This window comes from Etheostoma cragini, chromosome 7 (genome assembly GCF_013103735.1).
Source record: "Etheostoma cragini isolate CJK2018 chromosome 7, CSU_Ecrag_1.0, whole genome shotgun sequence".
Taxonomy (NCBI): domain Eukaryota; kingdom Metazoa; phylum Chordata; class Actinopteri; order Perciformes; family Percidae; genus Etheostoma; species Etheostoma cragini.
Genome location: NC_048413.1, coordinates 24,426,239 through 24,452,311, shown reverse-complemented (window position 1 = coordinate 24,452,311; position 26,073 = coordinate 24,426,239). Strand labels below are relative to the sequence as shown.

At 40.7% G+C, this 26,073-nt stretch overlaps 3 protein-coding genes and 1 long non-coding RNA gene across 6 annotated transcripts in view; 3 read left to right on the top strand and 1 right to left on the bottom strand.

The window, feature by feature from the left end:
• Positions 1–6,531, top strand: part of fam50a (family with sequence similarity 50 member A) — an 11,052-nt gene extending 4,521 nt beyond the window's left edge. Inside the window, exons 5-13 of the mRNA XM_034875946.1 lie at positions 9–82; positions 1,106–1,172; positions 1,381–1,442; positions 1,613–1,689; positions 1,851–1,905; positions 3,220–3,268; positions 3,442–3,512; positions 4,208–4,318; positions 6,255–6,531. Of these exons, the coding sequence (XP_034731837.1) occupies positions 9–82; positions 1,106–1,172; positions 1,381–1,442; positions 1,613–1,689; positions 1,851–1,905; positions 3,220–3,268; positions 3,442–3,512; positions 4,208–4,318; positions 6,255–6,263 (575 nt within the window). The 3' untranslated portion in view covers positions 6,264–6,531. The remainder of the gene's footprint in view (positions 1–8; positions 83–1,105; positions 1,173–1,380; positions 1,443–1,612; positions 1,690–1,850; positions 1,906–3,219; positions 3,269–3,441; positions 3,513–4,207; positions 4,319–6,254) is intronic.
• On the bottom strand, positions 889–26,073 carry LOC117947251. The gene is made up of 4 exons (XR_004657194.1): positions 25,553–26,073; positions 8,346–8,352; positions 8,128–8,139; positions 889–900 (listed from the first exon to the last, which is right to left on the bottom strand). It is a non-coding gene; the product is annotated as an uncharacterized LOC117947251 (long non-coding RNA).
• Positions 6,789–16,994, top strand: si:ch211-207e14.4 (interleukin-17 receptor D). 3 transcript variants are annotated; one of them, XM_034875929.1, is made up of 12 exons: positions 6,789–7,119; positions 10,475–10,559; positions 11,605–11,763; positions 12,157–12,275; positions 13,418–13,541; positions 13,812–13,850; positions 13,974–14,119; positions 14,290–14,364; positions 14,854–14,920; positions 15,628–15,774; positions 15,912–16,084; positions 16,245–16,994. In XM_034875929.1, the coding sequence occupies exons 1-12, from the start codon at positions 6,997–6,999 to the stop codon at positions 16,755–16,757; spliced, it is 1,770 nt and encodes a 589-aa protein (XP_034731820.1). In that variant the 5' UTR covers positions 6,789–6,996; the 3' UTR covers positions 16,758–16,994. The 3 variants fall into 3 exon arrangements, with proteins under 3 accessions (XP_034731820.1, XP_034731819.1, XP_034731821.1); XM_034875928.1 differs by having other exon boundaries at positions 15,891–16,084; XM_034875930.1 differs by lacking the exon at positions 15,628–15,774.
• sars1 (seryl-tRNA synthetase 1) lies at positions 18,482–25,623 on the top strand. Its single transcript, XM_034875933.1, has 11 exons — positions 18,482–18,707; positions 19,827–19,897; positions 20,054–20,134; positions 20,271–20,429; positions 21,708–21,851; positions 21,960–22,115; positions 22,582–22,803; positions 23,059–23,188; positions 24,359–24,516; positions 24,902–25,031; positions 25,353–25,623. Exons 1-11 carry the CDS (start codon positions 18,572–18,574, stop codon positions 25,514–25,516), a joined length of 1,551 nt encoding a protein of 516 aa, XP_034731824.1. The 5' UTR covers positions 18,482–18,571; the 3' UTR covers positions 25,517–25,623.

Below are 26,073 nucleotides of genomic sequence, written 5' to 3'. Positions count from 1 at the left end.
TCTTATAGACTGTGCTAAAAAGAAGAAACTGGGGAAAAATCCAGACGTGGACACAAGCTTCCTTCCTGATCGAGACCGAGAGGTGAGGTGAATCCTTTTTTCAGGAAAAAGACATCCTGATTGTCATTCCTTTGATGTGTGAAGACATACGATTGTTGCAAGTCTTCGGAATATTCAGTTGATATTTAAAGCGCACATATTATGCTCATTTGGGGTTCCTAATGTATTTTGAGGTTCTACCAGAACAGGTTTACATGGTTTCATTTTCCAAAAACACCATATATTTTTGTCGTACTGCATATTGCTGCAGCTCCTCTTTTCACCTCGTGTGTTCAGGTCTCTGTATTAGCTACAGAGTGAGACATCTCAAATTATCTCCCATCTTTGTTGGGAGTCGTAAATATGCAGTAACTAGATACTGCTAGCGTTAGCCAACTTGTTCTCAATGGCAAAACACTGACCAGATATACTTTCACAATTCTTGACAAAACAGGCTTCTGAATAATTGCAGCTATCTCATCTCAAGAATTCATACACTAATTATGACAACGTTTCACAAAAATGTCTGATGGGAGAAAATGATGACAAAGGTTTGGACACGGTTTTCCATTCAAGTCAATAAGAAAGCGTGTCCAAACTTTGGACTGGTAATTTAAATTCAAAGTTTGACTTCACTGTTACAACATCATGTTCTTCAGAACACTCTTTTGGCCGTTAGTCAACTCCGTAACGCAGGAACAGAAGGAGAGGTTGCGGCCATATTTCACACTTGTTTGGATACTAAACTTGTTACACTTATATTTGGGTGCCCATTTTGAATCTTTGGTGATTTTATACATTACCTGTGAGCCGGGTTGAAGATGTGTGTAAAGCATCCACATTTTGCCGTAAAATGAATAGCTTTCATTGAATTGCTTCTAAGTCATTACAACATATATGATTGTCTGGACAGATATGGATGTAAACTGCAACCTGACTGGTTTGGGAAAGGTGTACAAAAGCAAGGCATACATTCTAGTTTTCTTATTATTCTAGTCTGTAATGTTCTGATCTTTACTTTGACACTACATTGATTTTTTTCTTTTTTCCTGCTTCTTGTGTTCAGGAGGAGGAGAATCGCCTCAGAGAGGAACTCAGGCAGGAATGGGAGCTCAAACAGGAGAAGATAAAGAGTGAGCGTTACTTGCACACACAAACATCTTTTGTTATTACTTAAATTTAGTTTTGTTTTAGCTCTAAGAACAAGCGGACATGCGGTCCGCAATGTCCCATTTTTAGACCTATGAATTCCACACTTTTTTCCTTGCTATACATACAAACATCCATGTGCACCCACACTTAACTCTCATCCATAATAATGATGTGTGTCTTTGTCTTCAGGTGAGGAGATTGAGATTACATTCAGCTACTGGGATGGCTCCGGGCATCGTAAAACTGTCAAGGTAAAGCGCGTTAGGCTGAACTTGATGCAAACCCATCACTGATAACACGGGGTATTTATGTGGAAATATCAGGACATGTTTCCATTGTTCCCTTGGACAAACAATATGCTCAACACAGTGCTCCTTCTCTTCATGTTTTCATAATGTTATCGTGTGTGTTTGGCCTGCAGATGAAGAAGGGAAATACCATCCAGAACTTTCTGCAGAGGGCCCTGGAGGTCCTCCGAAAGGACTTCAGTGAGCTAAGGTGAGACGTTGAAGACCAGAGGGGTCTCAACCAAACATACACTACCCCTTAACCTTCTGCACCAGTTATGAAATTAGTTTTCCCTCTTCCATTTTCGATGCATGTAAAAAATTCTTCTTCCGTTTAAATATATTTTTGGGACTGAATCTTTCTCTGTGCAGGTCTGCCGGAGTAGAGCAGCTGATGTACATCAAAGAGGATCTGATTATCCCTCATGTAAGTACTGACACGGTCACGAAAACCACACGTGGGACGCTGTTACTGTACTTAGTCTTGATTTAGTTTGCTGCAACTGATTTAACATGCTCGTGCTACCGCAGATCTCACACCTGTGTCTTTCTTCACACTCCAAGAATCGGTCTCGGCTTGCACTGTTAGACTCTATATTTCATTAATCCACTGTGGATTAATGGACTGTGTGAAACGTAGCTGCCTTCAAGAGCCGTCGGAAGTGTTGCGAACTACAAAAGATCTGACTTAATCCTATGAAATATGAAGCTACTTATGCTACAGTGAGGGTTTAAAGAACATAAAAGAGCGTCACACAATTGAAGTAACACTCCTGCAGTGAAACGCCAGATCACTTTTCTGGTCCGAACGTGCCCTTAGTGACAAGAACTCAAGTGTGACGTGACGTTCCCAGCTCCGGCTTCCATATTGCCAGCTAGACACATTTTTAGAACGCAAAGTTACGAGTGATTTAGCTTAAGGCCAGAAGTAATCCCTGTTAGCTCGACCACTTCCTGCAGAGACTGAAGAGAGCCAGTCTACCGCCACCCATCCTAAGCACCTTCTACAGAGACACTGTGGAACGCGGCCTGACCAGCTGCATCACTGCATGGTATTGAAACTGCAAAGCATCAGAACAGAAGACCCTGCAACATCCTGAGGATGGCCTAGCAGATCACAGGAGTCTCTCTCCTCTCCAATATCACAATATGGACTAGTGCAATATCCAAATCGCAGGGGGTGCAATATTTGTTACAGGCAAAATATGTGTTAAACCATTCTGAATTAAACAGTGTGGCACCGCAGAGACACAAATCCATAAATCCTAGAAAACAATCTTTGTGTGGCGACCTCTAGCTCAACCAGTAGAGCGTGCGCCCAATGTAGGGGAATCTGAGCTGTGGCCCTTTGCTGCGTCTCATTCTCTCTCTCTCTCTCTCTCTCTCTCTCTCTCTCTCTCTCTCTCTCCTTTTCCTGTCCATCCACTGTCACTATCAAATAAAGGGAAGACCACCCCAAAACATTGTCTTAAAAAAATAATTTTTTCGGTACAGATCCTAGCAAAAATCACACTGATCATTTCCATTTTAATATTTTTAATAAAAATGAGAGTAATGAGTAAAACAAGGATCATTCTCTCCAATATTGTAAATCAAATCACAATTGCAGGATCAGTTGAATATTCTAATCGCAATTAGAAATGTTCCTCATGTACCTCCAGCCAGGACGTCTTCCAGAGACGCTGTGCTCTTCCATCAGCTATGGCACTTTTTCACTTCTTTGTGTTTTTTTCTCATTCAGCACCACAGTTTTTACGACTTCATTGTGACCAAAGCCAGAGGCAAATCTGGTAGGTGGAGAACAGTTGTCAGGCTGTTCCTTTACAACACCTTCAGTTGCTTTTACATATTACATTTTGAAAGAAGATAAACTCATTTAACCCTTAGTATGTGTTTCTTTAATGGAACAATATGAAGTTGTGTTTCCTGCCTTTTCACTCTACTATATATTTCTTTTTAACAGGTCCTCTTTTCAGCTTTGACGTCCACGATGATATTCGTCTGGTGAACGACGCCACTGTTGAAAAAGATGAGGTGACAATTTTATTTTATAGCAAAAACAAGAGTCTGTTAGAGGAAATTAACAGAATTCTTGATTTAATCTGAACCAGTGTCAACCTTAATGGAACACTATTTGACATATTGCTAGTTTCTCGCTTAACTAGCGCAAGTCAACAGTATCAGCTAGCCTGCCATTAAAAACAGTCTTACCCTCTCCGCAGTTCACCAAAAGCAAAGGAATTCTAATGCCAGGCTATCCATGTCAATGTCTGTTGAAAGAATAATGTTACTACCCTCTCCACTGATTAAAAAAAACACACTGGCTGACTTGGAAATAAGGTCTTATGTCTGTATGTTCTGAACCACCCCTTTAATTTCTTTATCACTTGTCATATAAGTGATACAGTGATCGTTTATCACTCATGTTACTTTAGACCTCCTTAGAAGAGAATACAATCAAATTGCATTTTCCATCCAAAGTCATCTTTTTGCTGCATCATACCCTATGTCCAGCTTAATTTTGATTAACTGACAGTTGATATTGATCAAAATGAATCACATAGCCAATCTTACCCCGCCATTAGACATCATCCACATTTTAGATAACTCCTTGGTTATCTTGGAACAACTTGAAAAGCAAGCACATCTATCCTGTTACTTTTCTTTGGGTGGGAACAGCATTTAAAAGCCATGTTAAAGTTAACCCAGTTGTGCTATTTTGCCTAAAGTCCCATGCAGGTAAAGTGGTGCTGAGGAGCTGGTATGAGAAGAACAAGCACATCTTCCCGGCTAGTCGCTGGGAGCCGTACGATCCTGAGAAGAAATGGGACAAATATACGGTGAGTCTTTCTGCCAAATGTCAGCATGCTTCACCCAGTTCCCCCATCATTCAACTTCTAATCTTCTGTCTAATCTTGTCATTTAATCTTAACCCTTGTGTTGTCCTACCGGGTCGAAACTGAAAATCAACACCTTTATCAGACCCATTTCTCTGCTTTTCTCAATATTTTTGACAGTGTTTTTGTTGCTTTTTAAAACATTGTTGGTGTCTTGTTTGACACCTTTTTTCAAAGCTTTATTCTGTTGTTTTCTAGGTTTTAGTGGGGGTTTTATTAAGTGTTTTTGGGGGATTTGTCACTTTTATGTCATTTGAGTCAACATCCTTTGACGTTTTTTAAAACATTTTAATGGCGAAGAGCGTTGTGTTGAACCATCCATGTTATTTTTGGGCAATTTAGTTGAAAGAAACCCACACTTGATCCGATGACAACAGGACGGTTAAATCTGTTCAAACAAGTCAAAGATTTTAATAGTAAATCAATAACCCATTTTTCGGAGACCGACAATATTGTGTGCATATTTAATAGTTGGGCTGCACAATTAATCGCAATTTTATTGAAATTGCAATATAAACACGTGCAACATCCAAATGGCAGGGGAATCAAATCGCAATACCAGTGAAAACAATCGCCATGAGATATTTTCCTCATATCGTGCAGCCCTATTAAGTAGCAAGTCAACAGCAACTGGACTTGCTGTGGAGAGGCTCCTCCAACAGGCTTCAACAGTTATTTTGAGTTTTCTGGAATTTAACCGCTCTGGGCGATTTTATGACCTCAGTGACAAGCCAGACAAGCTTTGAAAGCTCGAGCGCCAGACCAAGAGGAGAAAAAACCAAGTTGTCAGAGATCGCACGTTTCAGCCTGATGAAATGTTTTTGTAATGTTGGACATATTTTCAGGAAAATGTGGCTAGCGTTGCTGCGCTGAAATAAATCTACAATATCAAAGCTGTGCTGATGTTGCAACGATATCAAAGTATTAAAAATATGAACTTCAATGATGCCCTCTGGGAAACTGGATACACAGCTCCGTGTGTGCAGTACATTACCACTCTGTCTGTTTGATTGGTCGGTGTAGAGAAACCTCCCCAGCAGCCAACTTTTTCTTGCACGGGCTCGTTACATCGTACCACTTGTCCATCCAGGTGCCTGGCACGTACATTTGATTGTTTATAGCTGGTGATGAAGAATGTTTGTAGTATCACAGAGACAGTCTTTTTAGCTGCTGCACCCACCCTCCGGAACGCCCTCCCCTTCAAACAGGCCATTAAGACTCACCTCTTCGAACTTGCTTTGTCCTGTTAACAGATTTTTGCAGTTTTTCCCTCATTTTTATTGCCCACCTCCACTGCTTTGCCTGTGCTTGTCCATAAACCTATGTGTTTCCTTTTCTTTTTGTGTGTCATGTAACCTTGTCTGTTTGTAACCAAAACTGTACAGCGTCTTTTAATGTACGCTTAGATTATACCTTTGCAGTATCTGGTCAGTAAAACGGCAAAAACCTCCTTCTTGCAAAGGAACAGTTCGAGCACCGTCTTCTGTTCCTCTTTTAGATAAAAAAAAAATACAAGTCCAACTCGTTCATTGTAGCTGGAACGTCAATTCAAACAAATTGTTCATCCGTAGCCATCTTGCCATATTTACTAATAACTTTGACGTCGCCGCGGCTGTCGTCATCCATTTAGATGGCCTCTGGCCCGCCTGTATCAGATACACCAATGTGATTGGTGCAGCTCGGCTACAAGGGTATAGTTAATGAGCAGCATTACGCAACGCCAGAGTAACTCGCTGAGCAAATTCAAATTGTGCTCTGGATTTCCAGGGTAGGACACCGGACTGTGAAAGTTATTCAAGGGTTAATCAAATAGTTTGATTTATTATTAAGTTTGGACATGATGTGAATGATCCTTTGTATTGTGTTTTTTGTTTTTCAGATCCGGTGAAACCTGTCTTCTCCAGTCTCTGAAATCCTCGATGCAAAGTTTTTTGTTGTTAGTTTCTGTTTTATTTTACCCGTATTATATACTGTATATTTCAACAATGCCTTCATAAACTTTCGATTTGTAATTTTACTTGCTACTCAAAATTCTAGGTTCCCCAAATGTATTTGAATGCAATGTTTCCTGTGAAAACAACCCCCCACATCCCATATGTGTATAGCCCATAAACATGTTCATGCATCTATGCGTGATAAAGTGAACCTGGCTATGACTGATTGGTCGTAAGATTCTTTTGGCAATAACACTTGGATGCCCTTTTACGTCTGGTGAAAAAGATGTTTGTCATTCCTATGTGTGTTTGTGCTGTAGGTGAATGTGGTTTGATTGGCTCTGGCTGCTGAGAACAAACCAAGAGCCAAACCTGCTCTGCGCCTCTGTCTCCTACAGCCCGAAATGAACTAGTCTGGCAGCTTGACTGTTAAAACATGTACTGTGTGCTAGCAAGCTGCACCTTCACTCGTAGCCTAAAGACACCACTCCCCTTATCCACTTTCTCCCTCCTCCTGGGTTTTTGTCACCGACTCTCACACACCATTGAGGAATTGTTTAACATTAGATCTTACTTTTTACACCGAAGGGTGGCTTCTTCTGTGAGTGCGTGCGTGTATGTTTATTAGCGGGAGAGGTTTAAGGTCTGGTGCTTACAATTGGCCCATGCCATGGTGGCTGTAGCAGCATGTGGAAGGCAGCTCTTGTTTTGTACTGGCTCCTTGGTCTTGGTCAGCCCCTCCGGGCTCAGGATGATGCCCCTGCTGCTGCCATAACTCCTCAGGACTGCAGTCTGGACTGTATACGACAGGTACAGTAAAGACATTGTGTAGTCATACATGTTCTTCCTTGTGTGCGTTTTTCGTGTTAACATGTTGACATATGAGCAGGTTTGTCTTCTGTTGCAGCTATACACATTGTATCTACACACTCATCTCCTGGTTTCATTTTGGCGATTCTAATCCAGGAGTGTTTTTATTTCAAACTTCTAAAGCATTACAGCTGACCTCAAATAAACTACTGGTTCTAATCACGATGGGAAAACACGTTTCTGAAACTGTACAGGCAGATTCATTTGTGGTCTTATTGGCGTGTTAAAATTATAACTGGCTGTCATCCTATGCATTGTGCAAAACACATGATTGTATTTAAATGGTTCATTTCCATCAAGCATGTCTTGTAATTCCAACAACGCCTGCCTCAGATTGTTTCCTCTCTCTAGCCAAGCACTTTTGGCACGTTGGGATATAAATTGTTTCCAGGAATCTGGGGTTCCCATTAGAAAGATGTAACTCAAATAGGGAGCTCCAGGCAATTTGATGTTTTATATTATAATTATTATTATTATTAGGCCTTTTATAGGTCATTAAAGGTCTCATGGCACGAAAACTTCACATCATGAGGTTTTTTAACAATGAGTTTCCCCAGCCTGCCTATGGCCACTCTTGTAAAAGAGATTTTTAATATCTAAGAGTTTTTTTTTTTAGTCCTGGTTAATTAAAGGTTTGAATGAATGGTCCCCCAGCGGCTAGAAATTACAATAGGTGTAAACCGAGCCCCGATTATCCTGCTCTGCCTTTGAAAATAATAAAAGCTCAGATGGGCCAATCTGGAATCGTACCCCTTATGAGGTCATAAGAGAGACGACATGGCTTTCAAACAAAGAAAGTGGCAGTTGGTCAAGGCCACACACACACACACACACACACACACACACACACACACACACACACACACACACACACACACACACACACACACACACACACCTTAATGGCAACAGACACAGCAATGGCACAAGTAAAGCTCATTGTGGGACTAGCTCTAGTGGCTGTAATTCTGCACCCAAAGGCAAAATGTCACGTGACCTTTAAGAACAGGTTCTTATTTTCAATGGTGGCCTGCAAGTGGCATTTAGGGAAAGGGAAGGAAGGCTAGATAATAATAAAAAATACATACAGAAGTACATTTTACAGTTTAGAAATTAAATAAAATACAATTTGAAATACTAAACATATAGTATTTCAAATTCAAAACCATGTTTCTGTGCACTTATCTCGTTATAATAAATACTTATAATGAGATAAGTGCACAGATACATGGGTTAGTAAGAGAGGTAGAAACCATTTAGTAATTAGCTGGAAAATATGTAGAGAAGCCAGTGCATTCTGTATGTCATGTGAACAAGGATGATATGATGGTTTTGAAGGATGAAATGGAAATTAGTTTGTCCAGTTTGAGAATCTTTTCCAGAGCATTCCAGTCGCAAGCAGCATCAATTTGAAAAGATTGGTTTTGGGAATGCTTATTTGAAGATGAAGTGAGGACCGGGTGACAGACTTTGGCTGCAACAGGTGACCTAAGTAAGGAGGTGATACAATCTCAGGGTTGAGCCTCTTTGCACTTTTGTTTTAGCCTCTGGCCAAGAGTTTGTTTTTCCTAAAGAGTAAATGGATAAAGGAAGGTTGGTTAACCAGTCAACATGCTGAAACACTTACGTTAGTGTCAGTCCCCATTGACTGATGCACACTGTCATTTCAACTATTCTCTTTTGTATCACGTCTTTCATCTCTTCTGCAATCTCTGAACAAATTATTAATTATCATCATTTCTAGAGTTCCGGTGTAGCCAAGGGATATATCCGGGTGATCATTCCACCTCTTTTACTTTAGACGTGGACTTTACCTAACCTGACGTTGCCCCATATGGCTTGTTACATAGAACCCTAGAAGCTGAAACTGAAAGCACAGGCACCTTCAAAAAATACTTGGCTGGTGATTTGATGAACCAGCCGTTAATCCCGTCCGCCATTGTTGTTTCGAACCGTTGACGTCGTCGCACACCTGAAACACTCCCAAAGCTCCTCTCCGGAATCTGATTGGTCCAAATTGCATTACTTGAAGCCTGACAAGATGGATTTTCTTGTGATCCTGCGCTCACATAATTCATTCAATCATATACAGATGTGTTTATAGAGATTGACAGTGTAAGTATAACCACAGAACAATTTGTATTCAACAGTCTTTGCAGATGTTGACTTTTTGTTATTTTCAGTACTACAAAATCACCAAAAAAAAAAAAAAAAAGAGGATCATACCTTCACCTTTTAAACTCCACATATGCGACTAGATTAACTTTCGATGAGTGCGAATGACTCCTTATATGCAGTCATCTATGTATTCTGTGGGTGAAAAGCCACCCACATTGTGAGCGTGCCAGTCATAGACATCCATTTGTGACGCCCATGCTAAGAACGCTAATTATGTTCTCTGATGCCTATAATTAAGTTTTTAGGCCACAAAGACTTTCTGACCACCATTACCTAACCTGACCGTTTATCTAATATTTTGTTGAAACACCATGCACATGCACAAACACACACCTCCCCTCCTCTCATTGTCTCTCTTGCCTTTGGCTGTATTTCTTCATCTTTCATTTTCCCCACATGTTATTACCATTATGGTTGCTAAAGCTGCAGAGCTCGTTGACAATATGTCAGTGATCCCCATATATATTTACTTTCTTAACCGCAGTTTGACTTACACATCCTGATCATAATAAATCATAATGCTGTATTGTTTCAACTAGTTCAGGTAACGTGTGGTAACATTTGTTTCAAAAACAAAACCAGCAGGAGCAGATTCTGTGAATTGGAACCACATTTACACATTTGGCATTGTACAGAGAACATTCAGGAACACACCCTTATTGTTTTATGGCGACAGGACTTACTCAACCATGGCAACAAAATTCAACAATACAAACTGCACATCTCTCGCAATTACATGATGTTGTTACCATCTTATTTCTAGCTTTTTTTATACAACAATTGGTTTTGTTTATTTCTTTTTTTCTGCTATTTATTCGTAATTTCCCACTTAAGCAGAGTGTGTTCTTTTACATTCTTGCCTCTGATTCCATCCTCCTTTTTCTTGGCAGCAGAACCAGAAATCTACTCATTCCTGGAATTTGACAGTTTGATAGTTGACCATAAATCTAGTCTAACATGTTTATACTGATTTTAAAAGTCATTGACATACATTTATTCAGGCTGTTCACCTGACATGAAATTGCTAAGTTGTGCAAAAAACATTCAATTAGCATTGGCAAAAATGCAGTACAACATGTAAGTGCTAAGTCTGACTTAAGTGCTTTCCCCTTGACAGGGAGGACCTGGATGTGAATACTGCAGAATAACCAGAGCTGATCTCAAGAGGGCTCTGGGTTTTAAATCCATCAATGTGTTTGGAAGTAAGTCTGATTCAGGCTACAATGGAACTCACAGCCTACCTACAAATATCTACATCTGGGGGGAAATTACACAAAGAAACTTGGTTAAAACATTGAATGCCCTTACACCCTAACTGCGCAAATATATTTTGTCAGCAATCAAAGTCATTCTGCATGTCCTTATCCTGAAGCTACAGTTAACAGCATCATAATAAGCCACATTTGTTGCACTTTGAATGAGGATTCAAACATCAGAAGCTCACAGTCAGGGTGTGACGAGTTGTCATCACTGAGGTCTTAAAGGGCAACTATTATAAAGCAAATTTAGAATTAGAATAGAAAGTAACCAGATTTTGGGGAGAAATTACCAGCATTGGCTGAGATTACATTCTGTAGCATGTGGCTACTTAAAAGTTAGCAGTATGCTGATGTTGGATTGTAGTGGAGCGAAGCAGCACTTTCTAATGTCAGAATCACAGATGAAGGCTTCTGAACCAAACACTTACTAATCAGACATGTCTCAGCAGTAATGCAACCCAGAATTAGGGAGAATTTAACAACAAGAGAGCCGAAGTCACGCCCCATCCAGTGGACCGGCAGGATGTAACAGGGCACTGCGAAGCGTAGCGGGGTGTAACAGGACATAGCAGGGCATAAGGACTTTGGGGAATAAGCTCTCCAGAGTTAAGTTAGTAATGAGCATTTCTGGGACATGGATGCACACAGATGGAAAGAAAGAGGAGAGAAAGCTCAGTGTGTCAAAGTAAGTTACCTGGCAGTATAAAACTATAACAGCATAATTAAGAGAGACCGGTTAAGGAGAGGAGCCTGGTCAGGCTAGAACTCTCCCCAACCGGATCGGACTGTACTGGCTTTTGTACTTGCATGCTAACTTTAGTGAGTAGAGCTTCTGTAGTCTATAATAGTCTTGCTTGAATAGGCCTATAGTATACTATTTCTTTCATGTTACATATTCAGACATATATATAATGAATGCTGAATAGAAATCATACCATGTATGAAATTTTGACTTTATATCAATGTATGTGTTCTTACTTCTCCTCAGGTTGTATTCCCTGGCCATGTTTTAAGTTTCTAGGGGAAGAAGACCCAAAAATCTGTCAGCACTATGTCCAAGCACCAAATGATGTGAAGGTTGAGTTTGTAAATGAGCTAAACCCCAAATCTGAGACTATTGTCGTCTCCTGGAAGCCCAGCTACTACGGTATGTTGATATGGATTGACAAAGCCTAATTTTCAATGCATTTGTTTTATGGGTACATTGCATGTCTTTACATTAAATGAGGTCATAAAGTGGTTCAGTTGGTTTTTAGGGTTTGACAAAAAGGAGAAATACAGCGAGTTAATGCTGAAAGGCAATACGTATGCTTCACATTATGAGAATGCTTCAAAGTGTGATTGACAGCACATTGATTAAGACCAGAGCTTTGACAGGGGACGGTCTAGCAGACTTTTAGGTTGAACTAACCATGCACTGAACTTGTTGCTGCACATGCAGCCCGCATGTTCTTGCCAGTGGAGTCTATCTGCGACTTGGATGTTGGATTGCTGCTGAGTCTGTGACACTGATTTCACTCTGTTTTGGGATTCGTTGCAGGGATCGCCTTCCTGCGAGGCTTTCAGGTGTCCCTCCAGGCTTTGGGAGGGTCAAGTGTTGCCTGTCAGCTCTTTCTCTTCCATCGTAACGTCTCCCTCGAGGCTTCACATGCACAAAGGGTAGGAAGGGACAATTTTGTTTTGACTTTTTTCCATCTAGTATGTTGTTTCTGACAACACACATTTGACTTGTAAACGTAAAGGTTCCCACGGTTCTTACTCAAAGGAATGTTCACAGCTATAATTTTGAGCTTTGAGTACTTTAGAAATAAATAGATTTCTATTCAAAAAATGCTTTATCAGCAAGTGGCTCCTTGTTTTGGGGACTTTCCCATTGACCCCAAAACAATATTCGCCTAAACACATTCCGTCCAGAGGGGAAGGATGACGTACTTCTTGCAGCTTGTGTGTTAGCGCCATCCTGTGGTGTACAGAAGACTAGTTGTAAATAACAGATCTACATTTCCTTCTTGTTTTAGCGCATTTAGAACGGTAAACGGTCAATTTCACAGAAACTCCTTCAGTAGATGTCCTACATCACTTTTTTTATGGACACCCTGCAGACGATCAGAATTGAATATTCACCCAGACCATGTTATAATAAAGAAGAAGTGTTACACCAATAAGTGGCTTTGAAGTTCCGCAATGCATTAACACCATGGTGTATTCAAGATAGAGATAGAAAGTTAAATTACCACAAAGAAAAAGTAAGTCTCGCACACTGTTAGCAATTAGGTTATACAGTATTTCAGTCATGCTTTTTCTCATGCATCAGTTCCACAATATAAAGTAACCACATGGTTATACAAGAGCCCCCGGGCTGCAACAACCACTCTGTACTATTCCTCTGGAAGGCAGGTCGGTCATAACCAAGTCCAAGTCTCATAGCCAAACTGCAAATATCTTTAAAACCTTAAAGTAAAACTAATCCTACAAAAAGAGAGAAAAATAGTAAACAGTCTTCTGTTACACAACATAGCAGGCCAATGTCACAATGCCCTTTGTCTGAAAACACACTTTTGTTTTTTGTTGACTTTTAATGAATATTAAGTAAGTGTAAAGTAAAAGAAATGTAAGGACAAGAAAGGATTATGCAGAAAAATCAAAAATGTTAAATGAGCAGAAAGTGTGATCCTATTAAAGGCATTCTACTCAACCCATAATAAAGCCTATGTACACAAACCCTTATCTCGCCTTATGTGATAAAAGCGTATAATGTGTTTAAAGAAAACCAAGGTCACGTTTGCCGCTGTATTCTGCAGGTGTACAAGTCGGACCCTTTCCCCAGCCTCTCCCTTGGGTCCCAGTATGCTGTTACCGTCATGGCTCTGCCAGTGCCTGAGCAGTGGGAGCGGTTCTACCACAGCAAAATCTTCTCCACACGCTGTACGATTTCTTTTAAGCTTTATGCTATCTATCTAGATCTCACATCTTTTAATAGCTTTACACACACACACACACACACACACACATTGAGCTCACAAAGTTTGTGGTTGCTTCCTGGTAACCTTTAAATCTTGTTTACACTGCCTTTAGTTAGAATACCATCCCTGTCACTAGCTCGTCCCTTTAAACATACACTTTTCCTCATGAATCTTTCAGGAAGACTACTGTTGAAACAATGTGAATCTATAATAATGTGTACATGGTTTGCAGCATGTGAAGAGAAGAATGGTCTTGAGCAGTGCAAAAAAGGTGAGAGAAAATGCTTCTCATTGTTAAATAAACTCTGGTCTGCTACAGCAATGCAATTTTATATTTAATGTTTCTTCTTATGATCAACTTTACATATATCAATATTTCATGGTCTGGTTCTAGACTGGTACCCCAAACATGTGAAGGTGCAGCAGGAAGGGACTGCTATCACTGTGACCTTTAACCTGGCTCCCCCGAAGCTGGGCATCAGAAGCTACTTCTCCCTATGTTCTGCAAATGGCATGAAGACATACACAGACATCACACCTGTCAGTGGTTTCAGCTTCTGCAGCTTTGTATTTTGTGGTTTTGTTTTCCTTCACTGCATTAACACCTTGCTGCAGGGATGTACAGTATATCACTGAAATATGTAATAACCATGTGGCCTTAATAATAATATTGTTTAATTAAAAATGTACTATTCATTTTATTTTCTCAGAATTCCAGCAATAACCAAACCCACCACAGCTACCAGCTGAAAGACCTGCAAGAAGGGACCAATTACACCTGTGAGGTAAATAAAAAATGGTTATAACTGATCCATAATTGACACTGATTGCATAGTATGTATAATTACTTCAGTTTTCAGGGGCTATTGTTTTCAATACGTGGTAATATACCAGTCAAAAAATATGTTATGTGGGCTATGCTGACTAACATATATTCATCTTTTATTTTCTTTGTCTTGAAACATTTTGTGTAGTTTGACAGAATAATCTTAACCAAAGGGCTTTTGACTCATTGTTTTGGTTTTCTGGCCCACAACTTTACTGTGTGGTCTCACCACTCTCATCAGTGTTTGTGTTGCTTCATGTCTACTGGATAACATCAACTCTAGAAAGTGATACCATGTCAGCTTGTTGTGTTTACAGCGTGTTGTGCTGCCGCCCAGTGGGGGGGAAGAAATAACGCAGGTTTAGGATTATTTTGTCAATCTAAAATTTCCAAGGTCCAAAAAATACTAATGAATTAACTTTCTTGCTCAACATGTCTTGTGTCACAGATTGCAGCTGACCAAGTGGATGCAGTGAGAAAAAAATTCTATGTTCAGGTCTTGCACCTTCAAAAAGGTAGAGGACGTTGTTTTGTTGCTGCTAAGCCACATTATATATCAATATTTCTAATGTGGAGATAAATTGTCTGCCACAATAAAATAAACACAATATTTAATTCATATGCGATCAATAACATCTGTCATTCAAACTTTAAAGTAATACTTGCTTTGACATGCTTTCTGGTCAGGAGTCATGTAAAATGATCCAAGTTAATTACAGAGCTAGAGCCAAGAGGGGATAAGCATAGCATAAAGACCAGAGGGAAACATCTAGCCTTTCTTCTCCAAAGTTTAGAAATATGCAGAGGAACACTATTTAAGGCCAGTTATAAGCATGCTGTGTCTCATGTGTTTATATCATAAACACAGAAATATGACAATGACTGACTTTGTGATTATGCGGGAATTGTTTTGCTGAAACTACTTTTAGACAATCACTGGCCGGGACCTTCCTGAGTCTAGTTTGCTGGTTTCACCAGAGCTGGTAGGCGTATTTTTGAACTTCAGAGAGAGCTGGGCAAGATGTTTCCTTTGCTTTAAAATCTTTCTGCTCATATACGCCCATCTACTCCCAGCTCTAACTCCGTAAACCTCACATAGACGTGACAGTGGTAACAATCTTTTCACCTATGTCTGCAGTAATGCTAATAAAAAGCGCATTTCCCAATTTATTACTGTCACTTTGGGTAAATTGTCACATAACCCCTTCTCCCTCATCCTCAGAAGATTCCTCGCCCCTCTCTGTCACTCCCTCATTGGCTCTGATGCTTCCACTGTGCCTGTCTGCTGCAGTCATACTTGTAGTCTCACTGGTTGCTCTCACCTTGACGAGGACCCGGCTGCTGGTGAAGAAATTTGACAAAAAACCAGGTGCAAAGACAAACTAATACTTCATGTAAACATTTTTTTTACACCATTTGATTGAGAACCGTTCTTTTACCTTTTGGTCTTTTCTTTTTGTCAGTGTGTGAAACACAAGCAAATTGATTTTCTTGCCATCCATTCAGATATAATCAAGGAGCATCAAGAGAGCGGGACCCAGGAGGAAGTAATGCCATTGTCCAAAAACGGACAGACCCCTCCTCGTCTTCTGATTTGCTACAGCTGCAATGATGGCCCCGCTCATGTCAAAGCCGTCATGCAGTTAGGAGCCTTCATACAACAGCACATGGCCACTCAGGTAGTGGACATGACATGTCATGGCTTTAATGCGTTTTCTGTTTAAGTTATAGGCAGAAAAAAGCTAATGATAACATTGTCTTGTTTTGTTTTTTACTATGAGATAGCTGTGGGGTTAAATGTGTTTGCTGTGACACCGTTCTTTTTCTTTTCCTCCCTAGGTGTGCCTGGACCTTTGGGAGTCTCTGAGTGTGGCTGAGGAGGGCAGTATGGCCTGGCACTGCCGGCAGATCCGTGAGAGCGACTTCATCTTGGTGATCTGTTCTCAGGGTCTCAACCACAGACCTAAGCCTCCAGAGGGAGACCACAAAGATGAGGGGGTGAACAGAGGACTGGACTTTGGGTCCAACGCCTTCAGCTCTGACACCGCCGTCCAACTCATTAGAGAGGAGGTGGGCCGAGCCAAAGCCAAAGGACAGGACCTATCCAAATACATGGCGGCCATTTTTGAATACTCTGAGGAAACTGACATCCCCACTGAACTGAGGCTGGTATCTCATTACATGCTGACACGTGACTTACAGCTGCTTTTCTCCCACCTCCATGGGGTGGCTCTACACAGACCGGGGCACTACCTGAAGATAAACCATATCTCAGAGGAAGGGTTTACTAAGCTACCAGCTGGAGCAGCTCTGCAGTTGGCTATCTGTGAAGCTAGTATGGCCTCAAGATAAACGTGTATGATGACTGGTTCATGACCTTTCATCATGTTCTTGTTTTGTTTTTTACTTTCCAATTTTCTGTTTTATACAAATGTAATTGGTAGTGCTGTCAGTTGAACGGGTTATTAACGGCATTAATGCAAATCCATTTTAACGGCGTACATTTATAACGCAAGATTAACGTTCTTTTTGGTCTAGCAAACGTTGTAGTTTTTTTCCACATACTGTTGCAACAACAAGTGAAATTAGTAACCAAAACAGATCTAGCTAGACCGGAAACAAAACAACAGGCACGCCGCACACACTTGTTTGGGCTTGCGGGCCGGCCAAAGAGTAGTAACGTTACGTTTTGGTATGGATGGCGAGCGCGAGACGCCGAAAGTTTCTGAATGGAAAGTTTACATTTTAAAAGTTGTCAAGTGGTTCCGTTGACAAGACCGAAGTTATCTATGTGTTTTGTCGTTGTGAACTGAGCTATCATCGCACCGCGTCCAGTCTGAAATACCACTTGATGGCCAAACACACAGCTGATGCCAAGTCTCGGCCCCCTCGTCAAAGTAGTTTTTTCACCCTGTTATTGATGGACAGTGGTACATTGTGTGAGAGATTATTTGATCCAAGTGAGAATGTTAAATGTGAAATAAACACTACAGTAGGCTCTAGTGTAGTAGGCTGTACACCATCAACTTTTCCATGTTGATAAGAGCATTACATTGAGAAAAAATAACAGGACATAAAGAAACCATGGGACATTTAGAATAGATAAAAATGTGTGATTTATTGTGATTTAACTATGACATCAATGCAATTAGTTGCAATAAAATATTTTAAGTGTTTGACAGCACTAGTAATTAACATTGTCCGAGGGAGCATCAGCCACAACAAATGCTCCTGTAATTGTTCTGTATCTGTTAATAATAACTTGAACCATGAAACTTAGCCACAAAAATCAAGCCAGGAGACTCTAAGAGTGTGACTAGTACATCTGCAATCCCATGCTGATGTGCCCTAAAGCAATCAACCAGCTAGTTAGTAGTAGCAACTACTAACCACCTCTACCTCGGAAATGTGAGTATATGCTACATGTGTGTGAGCACACGAAGGATTTGTGAAAAGAACGTCCAGTAATGTGCGTAATGGTCAATAAAGCTATCTTAATCTTAAAAAATTATATGGCAGATATTTCCTGTTTTCTTGTAATGTCATGTAGCAAAAACAAAGTTTAGTTTTAATCATAAATTAACTGTTTATCTCATCCGAGTACACATCGTATGCATGTTTACATCCGTGCTTATAGTTTACTTATGCATGTGCATATCTTATACACAAAGGAATGGATAAATAGGTTTATAGGTAGCCTATCATAAGGTATCATTTTTATTTGTATGCTGTATGTGGATAAATGCAATGTGTTTTGCATTTTGTATTGTATTTTCGTGAAATATGGATTTTCTATTGTGTATATAAAATCATCTAGTAAAATAAGATTATAACAAATGTTCTCTGGCTTTTTCTGTTGAGTGAAATATATTTTCCATGTATTGCTGATGCTATAGGTTGCCAGACTTGTTGGAAACCTCCGATCTATTTCTATCTAAAATAGTATCTAAAAAGCGATCAACCTCATCTAATAAAACCGTTTAGATTGCGTTTATTTGTGATGTATTTGTATGTTGACAATGAACCTTTTGTTTACGTGTTATTAATAAGGAATATGTGTAATCGTGCTTACGGTTTTGCGACTTGAGCAACACGACTTGGCAACCTGGTTGGAGGAATCATCGTTGTGAGTTCAGTCAGCTCTCTCTGATAGACAGCGTGGAAAGATGGTGCTCGATTTGGACCAGTTTCGCACCGATAAAGGTGGCGATCCAGAACTCATCCGGGAGACCCAAAGGAAGAGGTTTAAAGATGTAACACTCGTCGACAAACTGGTCGCCGCAGATACAGAGTGGAGGAAATGTAAGTGCCTTTTGATTTCTGTTGTTTCAGTCATAGTAGCCAACGTTAGCGCAGTGGCTAGCTAATGATGTTAGCTTAGCGTCCAGTGAATTTTCCACAGGAGAGGAACTCAAGCCCAAGTCCCTTCAAATATCAGTCATTTTATTGTTAGAATGCAAATACAGGTTTCTGACACATCTAATCTTGACAACTTGAATGCTGCCCTCATTTTTAGGACCAGTTGTTCTCTTCGGTTAACTTGAAATACATACAACTGCTCTATATAATATGATTTTTACAATTAATTCGCTTGATAAGTCCTCGCTCTGCCACCGTAGGAACGTTAACGTAGCTAGGTGTACGTTTGCTAAACACAATGCAGTGGACTGCGAATTATTTCAGAAAGTTAACTTTTGAAATCGTTAACGTGTTGATTGGTCCATTATATGTATGCCGTATTGGGCAGTGGGCATTATTTTAACAGGGTGTAAAGTAATGTATATTGTACAAGACGTGAGCATTTGTCAGTAAATTTGGCAACAATGTATAACCATATCTGAATGAGGTTTGGTGTGAACAGTCATAGACGAAGAGAATAGACCGCAATGGGCTAATATTTGCTCAACTAGCACCATTTAACGAATCCAAATGAGCCATATGGTTATTGTCAACGCAATGAACGATAGTTACTTAATATCACGTTTTTAAATGTATGAATGTTAAGCTCTCGTTAACCACCCATTTCCATAGGTATTGACTGATATGCTACAGAAGCGTTGCTAATGCTAGGTTAGCTTAGCTAGCGATGCCGGGTACAATCTGATGCAATCCCAGACTGCAACATGACAAGTCAACCTCGCCCTGCAGTTTCGCTACAGTCATTCTGTTTCGGCGTGATAACGAAACTGATTTTTCAGTCACATTCTACTCGTTGTGACAACGCTAGTTTATTTACATGTTTATTGTCGTTTTGTAATGCATGAGGTTGAGTTGCCTTTGACAGCAACACCTGTCATTAACGTTACTGCAAAACACACACACACACACACACACACACACACACACACACACACAGACACACACACACACACACAAAAGCACAGTCCCTGGTCTGACTGACTGTGCTTCACCCCCTAATAGGCCGCTTCACTGCAGACAACCTGAACAAAGCCAAAAACCTTTGCAGCAAGAGCATTGGGGAGAGAATGAAGGTATGGAAGCATCAGGACACTACATGACTGAACCAGTCATTATAGAGTGAGACAGGAGAAATAACACTGTGAATATGTTTCCACTAACCAGACCTGAGAGCAAGTTTTGGACTGTATTTTTGCCATCTTTAACACCTTTCTATGTTGTGGATGCAGAGGAAGGAACCAGTTGGAGAGGATGAGTCTCTTCCTGAGGAAGCACAGAACGTGGAGTCCCTAACAGCTGAAACACTTTCGGTATGACTGTCTGCACTCTGAGCGCTTATCCACACCCGCATGATGGCAATTTTGCATGTTTCATACAAATCTCTAAAAAGAAATAACACGCAAATTGCTTCCTAATTGTTTGCACGTTTTCCTTTTCCTGTGACAGCCCCTGACTGTAACCCAGATCAAGAAGGTGCGTTTGTTAGTGGAAGAGGCGGTGGAGAAATGTGACAGTGAGAGGATAAAATTGGAGGCGGAACGCTTTGAGTACCTGAGGGAGATCGGCAACCTTCTGCACCCATCGGTACCCATCAGCAATGACGAGGTGAGTGGTTGGATACAGGCTGGTTAAAGTAGGAGCCGATTGCATTACTTTGATTTAATAATGCATTTAAAGTAACCTTATCCATTGTCGCATATTGTCAGTATGATTGACATGATCTTCACTAATAAAGTGCATTAGATAACACATGATCCAGCAAATTTCCTTTAAAAATAAATAAAAAAAACATACTAAAATGTCAAATATTTGCAAGGCATTATGAACTACTACAACTAGTAACTACTACAAATTGCATTATACATAGTTTTTCCCAAAATCTAAACTATTACACTCACAGGGAGTTCTGGGTTTAGGGGTGTTAAATATACATCAATATACAAATAAACATCCCGTTATGCTTTGTCTGCAGTTCTACTGGACTGCCATGAACATGTAATACGTTGTCATATCAGTTATTGATGCTCCTACACACTGCACACAGTTTGGCTTAACTGGAGTATTACTTTGTAATAACAGATACGTATTTTTTTTTTAAAGAAAGACCTCATCTGCAACGAGAATGCTTGAGTGCATTAAGATATAAAATGTTTCACATGGACAGGAATAGGTCAAATCGTTTGGAAATATAATATCAACTTTCTTGCTGAGAGTTAGATGAGATTATGGATAGCACGGTCGTGTCTGTATGCTTACATATGAAAGCCAGCAGCCGGTTAGCTGAGCTTAGCATAAAGACTGGAAATGCCAGCTTTCTTGGAGAGAGCCAGGTTGGCAGTTTCCCAACTGTTGGCAGTCTTTATGCTAAGCGTGGCTACTTATCTCCTCACTCTAGCTCTTTATCAGCATATGAGAGTGATATTGCTCTTCTCTTGTAACTTGGCAAGCAAGCCAAATTTCCCAAAATGTCAAACTACTCCTTCAACTCTAATCCCTTTGTGTAAAATATTTGACATTTCTTTTGATTTAACAGGTCAAAACCCAATGATGTTCAATTCATAGTGATAAAAAAAAACACCAAAGTTCACATTTCAGAATCTAGAACTCCGAGCTTGCTTGCCATTTATTTCTATAGGACAGCTGAAGACATGAAAGGGGAGACGGGGGGGGGGGGGGGGGGGGGGGGGGGGGGGGGGGGGAACGACATGTAGTAAAGGGCCGCGCGTTGGAGTCAAACCCTCGGCCGCTGGGTTTGTAACCTTTTACACATGGACGGCCGCTCCACTATTACCTCCACTAATATAAACTATTATCTGAATAGTTGCAGGTTGTCAGTTGATTAATCGTCCTAATGCGAGGCGTCCTCTCGTGTCTTCCTGACAGGATGCAGACAACAAGGTGGAGCGGACCTGGGGTGACTGCAGCGCCCAGAAGAAGTACTCCCATGTGGACTTGGTGGTCATGATCGATGGCTTTGATGGAGAGAGGGGAGCTGTTGTGGCTGGGAGCAGAGGTTACTTTCTGAAGGTGAGCTGGAATATAGTGTCCAACACATGAAGGACATAAAGGAGCAAGCCACTGCAGACGCAGACAAACCAGCTGTTAAGATGTTTTCCTCTCCTCCGTTGTGTACAGGGGCCGCTTGTGTTCCTGGAGCAGGCTCTGATCACCTACGCCTTAAGGATCCTCCACAGCAAGAACTACACCATGCTCTACACACCCTTCTTCATGAGGAAAGAGGTCATGCAGGAAGTCGCCCAGCTCAGCCAGTTTGACGAAGAGCTCTACAAGGTACTGTTAACTAGTTTTTAACTTAACAAGGTTGTCATGGATCGCTAATCTCCAGACCAAGCGGAGGAGCTTGTCTTGGTGGAACTTGTCTTGGTGGAGTATGCGTACGTTCAAAGGTTGTTTTAGTTGTGCGACAGAAAACTCAGATTTGACAGACAGTCCAATGGAAATTAGGGACATCCGGCGGAATTTCAGGTGGCACCTGAACATTTTGGGAAATGAAACGTCAGTGATGTAGACTGCTCCTTTTTCGCCGGTGTCCATCGCCTTCAGCTTTGTTTGTGTTGGAATTTTATGGTTGACTGCTCCTCACGTCTCTTTATGTTAAATTGAGTCCCCTAGCCAGACTCTCCGTCCAATCAGTTTTCTCTCGCACTTTTGAAATAAACGTTTTTATTCCCATCCCGAAATCCTGTGTGGACTGGTCACACTCCTCCACCTCTAACCCTGTATGTTTTTACTCCAGGTCATCGGTAAGAGCAGTGAGAAGTCGGACGACAGCGCCATAGATGAGAAGTACCTCATCGCCACCTCGGAACAGCCCATCGCAGCCTTCCTGAGGGACGAGTGGCTCAAACCCGAGGACCTGCCCATCCGCTATGCCGGCTTCTCCACCTGCTTCAGACAGGAAGTGGGCTCCCATGGCCGAGACACCCGCGGGATCTTCAGGGTGCACCAGTTTGAGAAAGTCAGTTGTTTGACAAAAAAACAGCGCTTTATATTACTTTTTCATTGACAGTGAAATGCAATATTCTGATAAGTACACGATAACTTATTATCAGACGCATTTAAATTATCACCAATCTGTTTGGCAGCCCCACACTAACGTAACGGTTATGTGCAAGTAAATTTGACAACAGGATTTGGGATACATAATTGATTTACCCTCTTTTGTTTCAGGATTTTATGAAAAAATATAAAGATTTTACGTTTTTCTTTGTAGATTGAGCAGTTCGTCTATGCCTCCCCACATGACGGCAAATCTTGGGAGATGTTTGATGAGATGATCGGGACGGCAGAAGAGTTCTACCAGTCTCTTGGAATTCCCTATCGCATCGTCAACATTGTCTCTGGTAGGTCAGACGCTGAAGCTGTTGGAAATAAACTGTCATGCTAAACGGAAAGCTCTGACTGTAAATCCTCTCCGATCAAACAGGGACACAAGTGGTAAGCCCCGGGAACTACAAACGGAAGAAGTACTCTAAAAATAAAGTAAAGGAAAAATCGATTCGCACTCGTATCGCCGTTCGAGCTCTGTGGATTCAAAATCAAATCAATGTCAATATTTTCCTCTTTTTTTTTCTTCGTTTTGTAATGGCGTGGATACTATCACATGGGAAAAGTAACTACGTTTCCATACTGTGAAATAGGGCTGGGTGATGTGGAGAAAATCAGATATCACAATATTTGTGACCAAATACCGATATTGTAGTGTTGACTATTGGTGCTTTCACAAAATGTGTACACAATGAGATTTTTGAGAAATAATCATCAGTAATGTGGATATAATGACTAATTGGGTAAAGGCAAATAATAGAATAGTTACAAAAGTCTACTAAGTTCAGAAAATTACATCACTTTCCTGTAATATAGTCTTTAAAACCAGGAAAAGACATTGGTTATATTACAATATCCAAAATCAAAGGCAAAATGTAGTCTCATATCACGATATTGATTTAATATTGATATGTTGCCCAGCTCTACTGTCAATTGCTTTTTAATTGAGATTTTTTTTTTAATCATATCGATTTTGAAGTCAATCTTGAGCTAGGGCTGTGCAATTCATCGAAATGTAATCATGATTATGATTTTGGCTCCCAATGATCACAAAAGACAAATAATCAAGAAAAACAATTACTTTAGTTTATTACGTTCTGCAAGTAAACTCTTATTTTCTCTTGTGTTCTTAATAAAAAAATAAAGTTAAATAGAAAAGTATTCAGGCAAATTACCCAGTAGATTTGTTACTGTTTTATTTAACTTTTCCTACTGTTTAAATTCAATAATTGTAATATCTTTCCAGAAGTCAACGGGTAATCGTGTTAAATTATCGGGATTTCAATATTGATCAATAATAATCGTGATTATAAATTTTTTCCATTAGCATTTTTTTTTTTTTCCTGCTCTAAAAGCTTGACACACAACGTAGGGTTAAATTACCAGCTGCTGTTGCCGTGCCGATTGCTTGCATAAAGATCGGACCGGGATGACAGCTAACCAGTTGCTACCGTTTGTCATCACAGGTGCCCTAAATCACGCGGCCAGTAAGAAGCTGGATCTGGAGGCCTGGTTCCCTGGCTCTGGGGCCTTCAGAGAGCTGGTCTCCTGCTCAAACTGCACCGACTACCAGGCCAGGCGCCTCCGCATCCGCTACGGACAGACCAAGAAGATGATGGACAAGGCGAGTGCTCTGTTCTAACGCAGCCGTGCAGCTCTACTGGGGAAAAAAATCAAAGAAATCCCATTAGACCACCAATCGTTTAGTTTATTTCTCACCTCCTGCTACGTGAGCCCATCTCTGTGCATATGTAGACTTTCCTGTGTTACAACCTGAAATGTTACAGCCAATCGCAAACATTAGATCTTGGTAGAAGCATGCTTATTGGCTCACTGATGAGCTTTACTCCTTAGGTATTGAATGACGAGGCAGTTTTCCATACACAATAATTACATTACAAAGATGTGTTCGATAATGCCACAGTGGCTGATGTTGGGCAGCTACCGTCAGTTCCATAATAGGGTTGAGTGTTTTATTAACACACTACTTCTCGCTGTATGCTTTTTAGGCCGAGTTTGTGCACATGTTGAACGCGACCATGTGCGCCACCACGCGTGTGATGTGTGCCATCCTGGAGAATTACCAAACTGAAGAAGGCATCGTTATTCCAGAGAAGCTCAGACCGTTCATGCCTCCTGGTAAGCTTGTGGGTGTGGGTGTGTGTGGGTGGGTGGGTGGGTGGGTGGGTGGGTGTGGGTGTAACACTTTGGGAACCGTTTATAATAAAACAAAGTTGGCACTCGCTGAATAAGAATTGTATTCCCAAAACATTGAACTATTTCGTAGCACGCACACAGTTAAACTGTTTTGGTCGTGTTTCCTTTTTCTCCATTTTCCAGGACGTTTTATTCTTTCTTTCTTTTTCCGCATATGTTCTACGATGTGTGTGTTATTCTTTTTGTTTTTATTCATTTATTTGTTTGAAGGCTGAAATGCATTCTTTGTTTTTTCAACCCCAGGTATGACAGAGATCATTAAGTTTGTCAAACCCGCTCCTATCGATCAGGAGGTGTCTAAGAAAGCCAAGAAACAGCAGGATGGAGGGGGGAAGAAGAAGAAGCAGGGAGGAGGAGACCAGAACCTGCCCAACGCCATGGAGACCATGTCCGTCAACGACTCATAAGACTGCAGTACACAACGACTGCGCCGCTGCACCGACGTCCATCTGCGTGGTCGGTGGTGTTCTTCTCAGCTGTTCCTCCCCTCGTTCATTCACATAAAGCACACTGGGAAAAGGTTCTCTCTGTGCTCTCACTTCAGAGTCCACTGACCACCTGTCTGTCTGCTTCTGTCTGTCTGCTTCTGTCTCTTTCTCATATTGCTTAAAACGAATAGATGAGACTACTCGAGTTGTTTTGTGGGACAGAGCTTCAACCATCAGATAAATGTCTGAGGTTTTGTTTAACTGAAATCGTCATCTGCTCTTTGTTGAGAACAAAACCTGCATCTCTTCTGTAAAATTACTTCACGTCTGAAATGGCTTAAAAGTTGATCAATCCTATGAACATGATCAGGTATTTGAACTGTCTGTTTTGGGCTTTCCTTCATGTCGTCTCTGACCACAATCATCATATGTGACCATCGTTGATCACAATGCTTTTCACTGGCTTATGATTTACACATTGACATTGTATGAACTCTGATATAAAGATATATATATATATACAATAGAGCATTGAT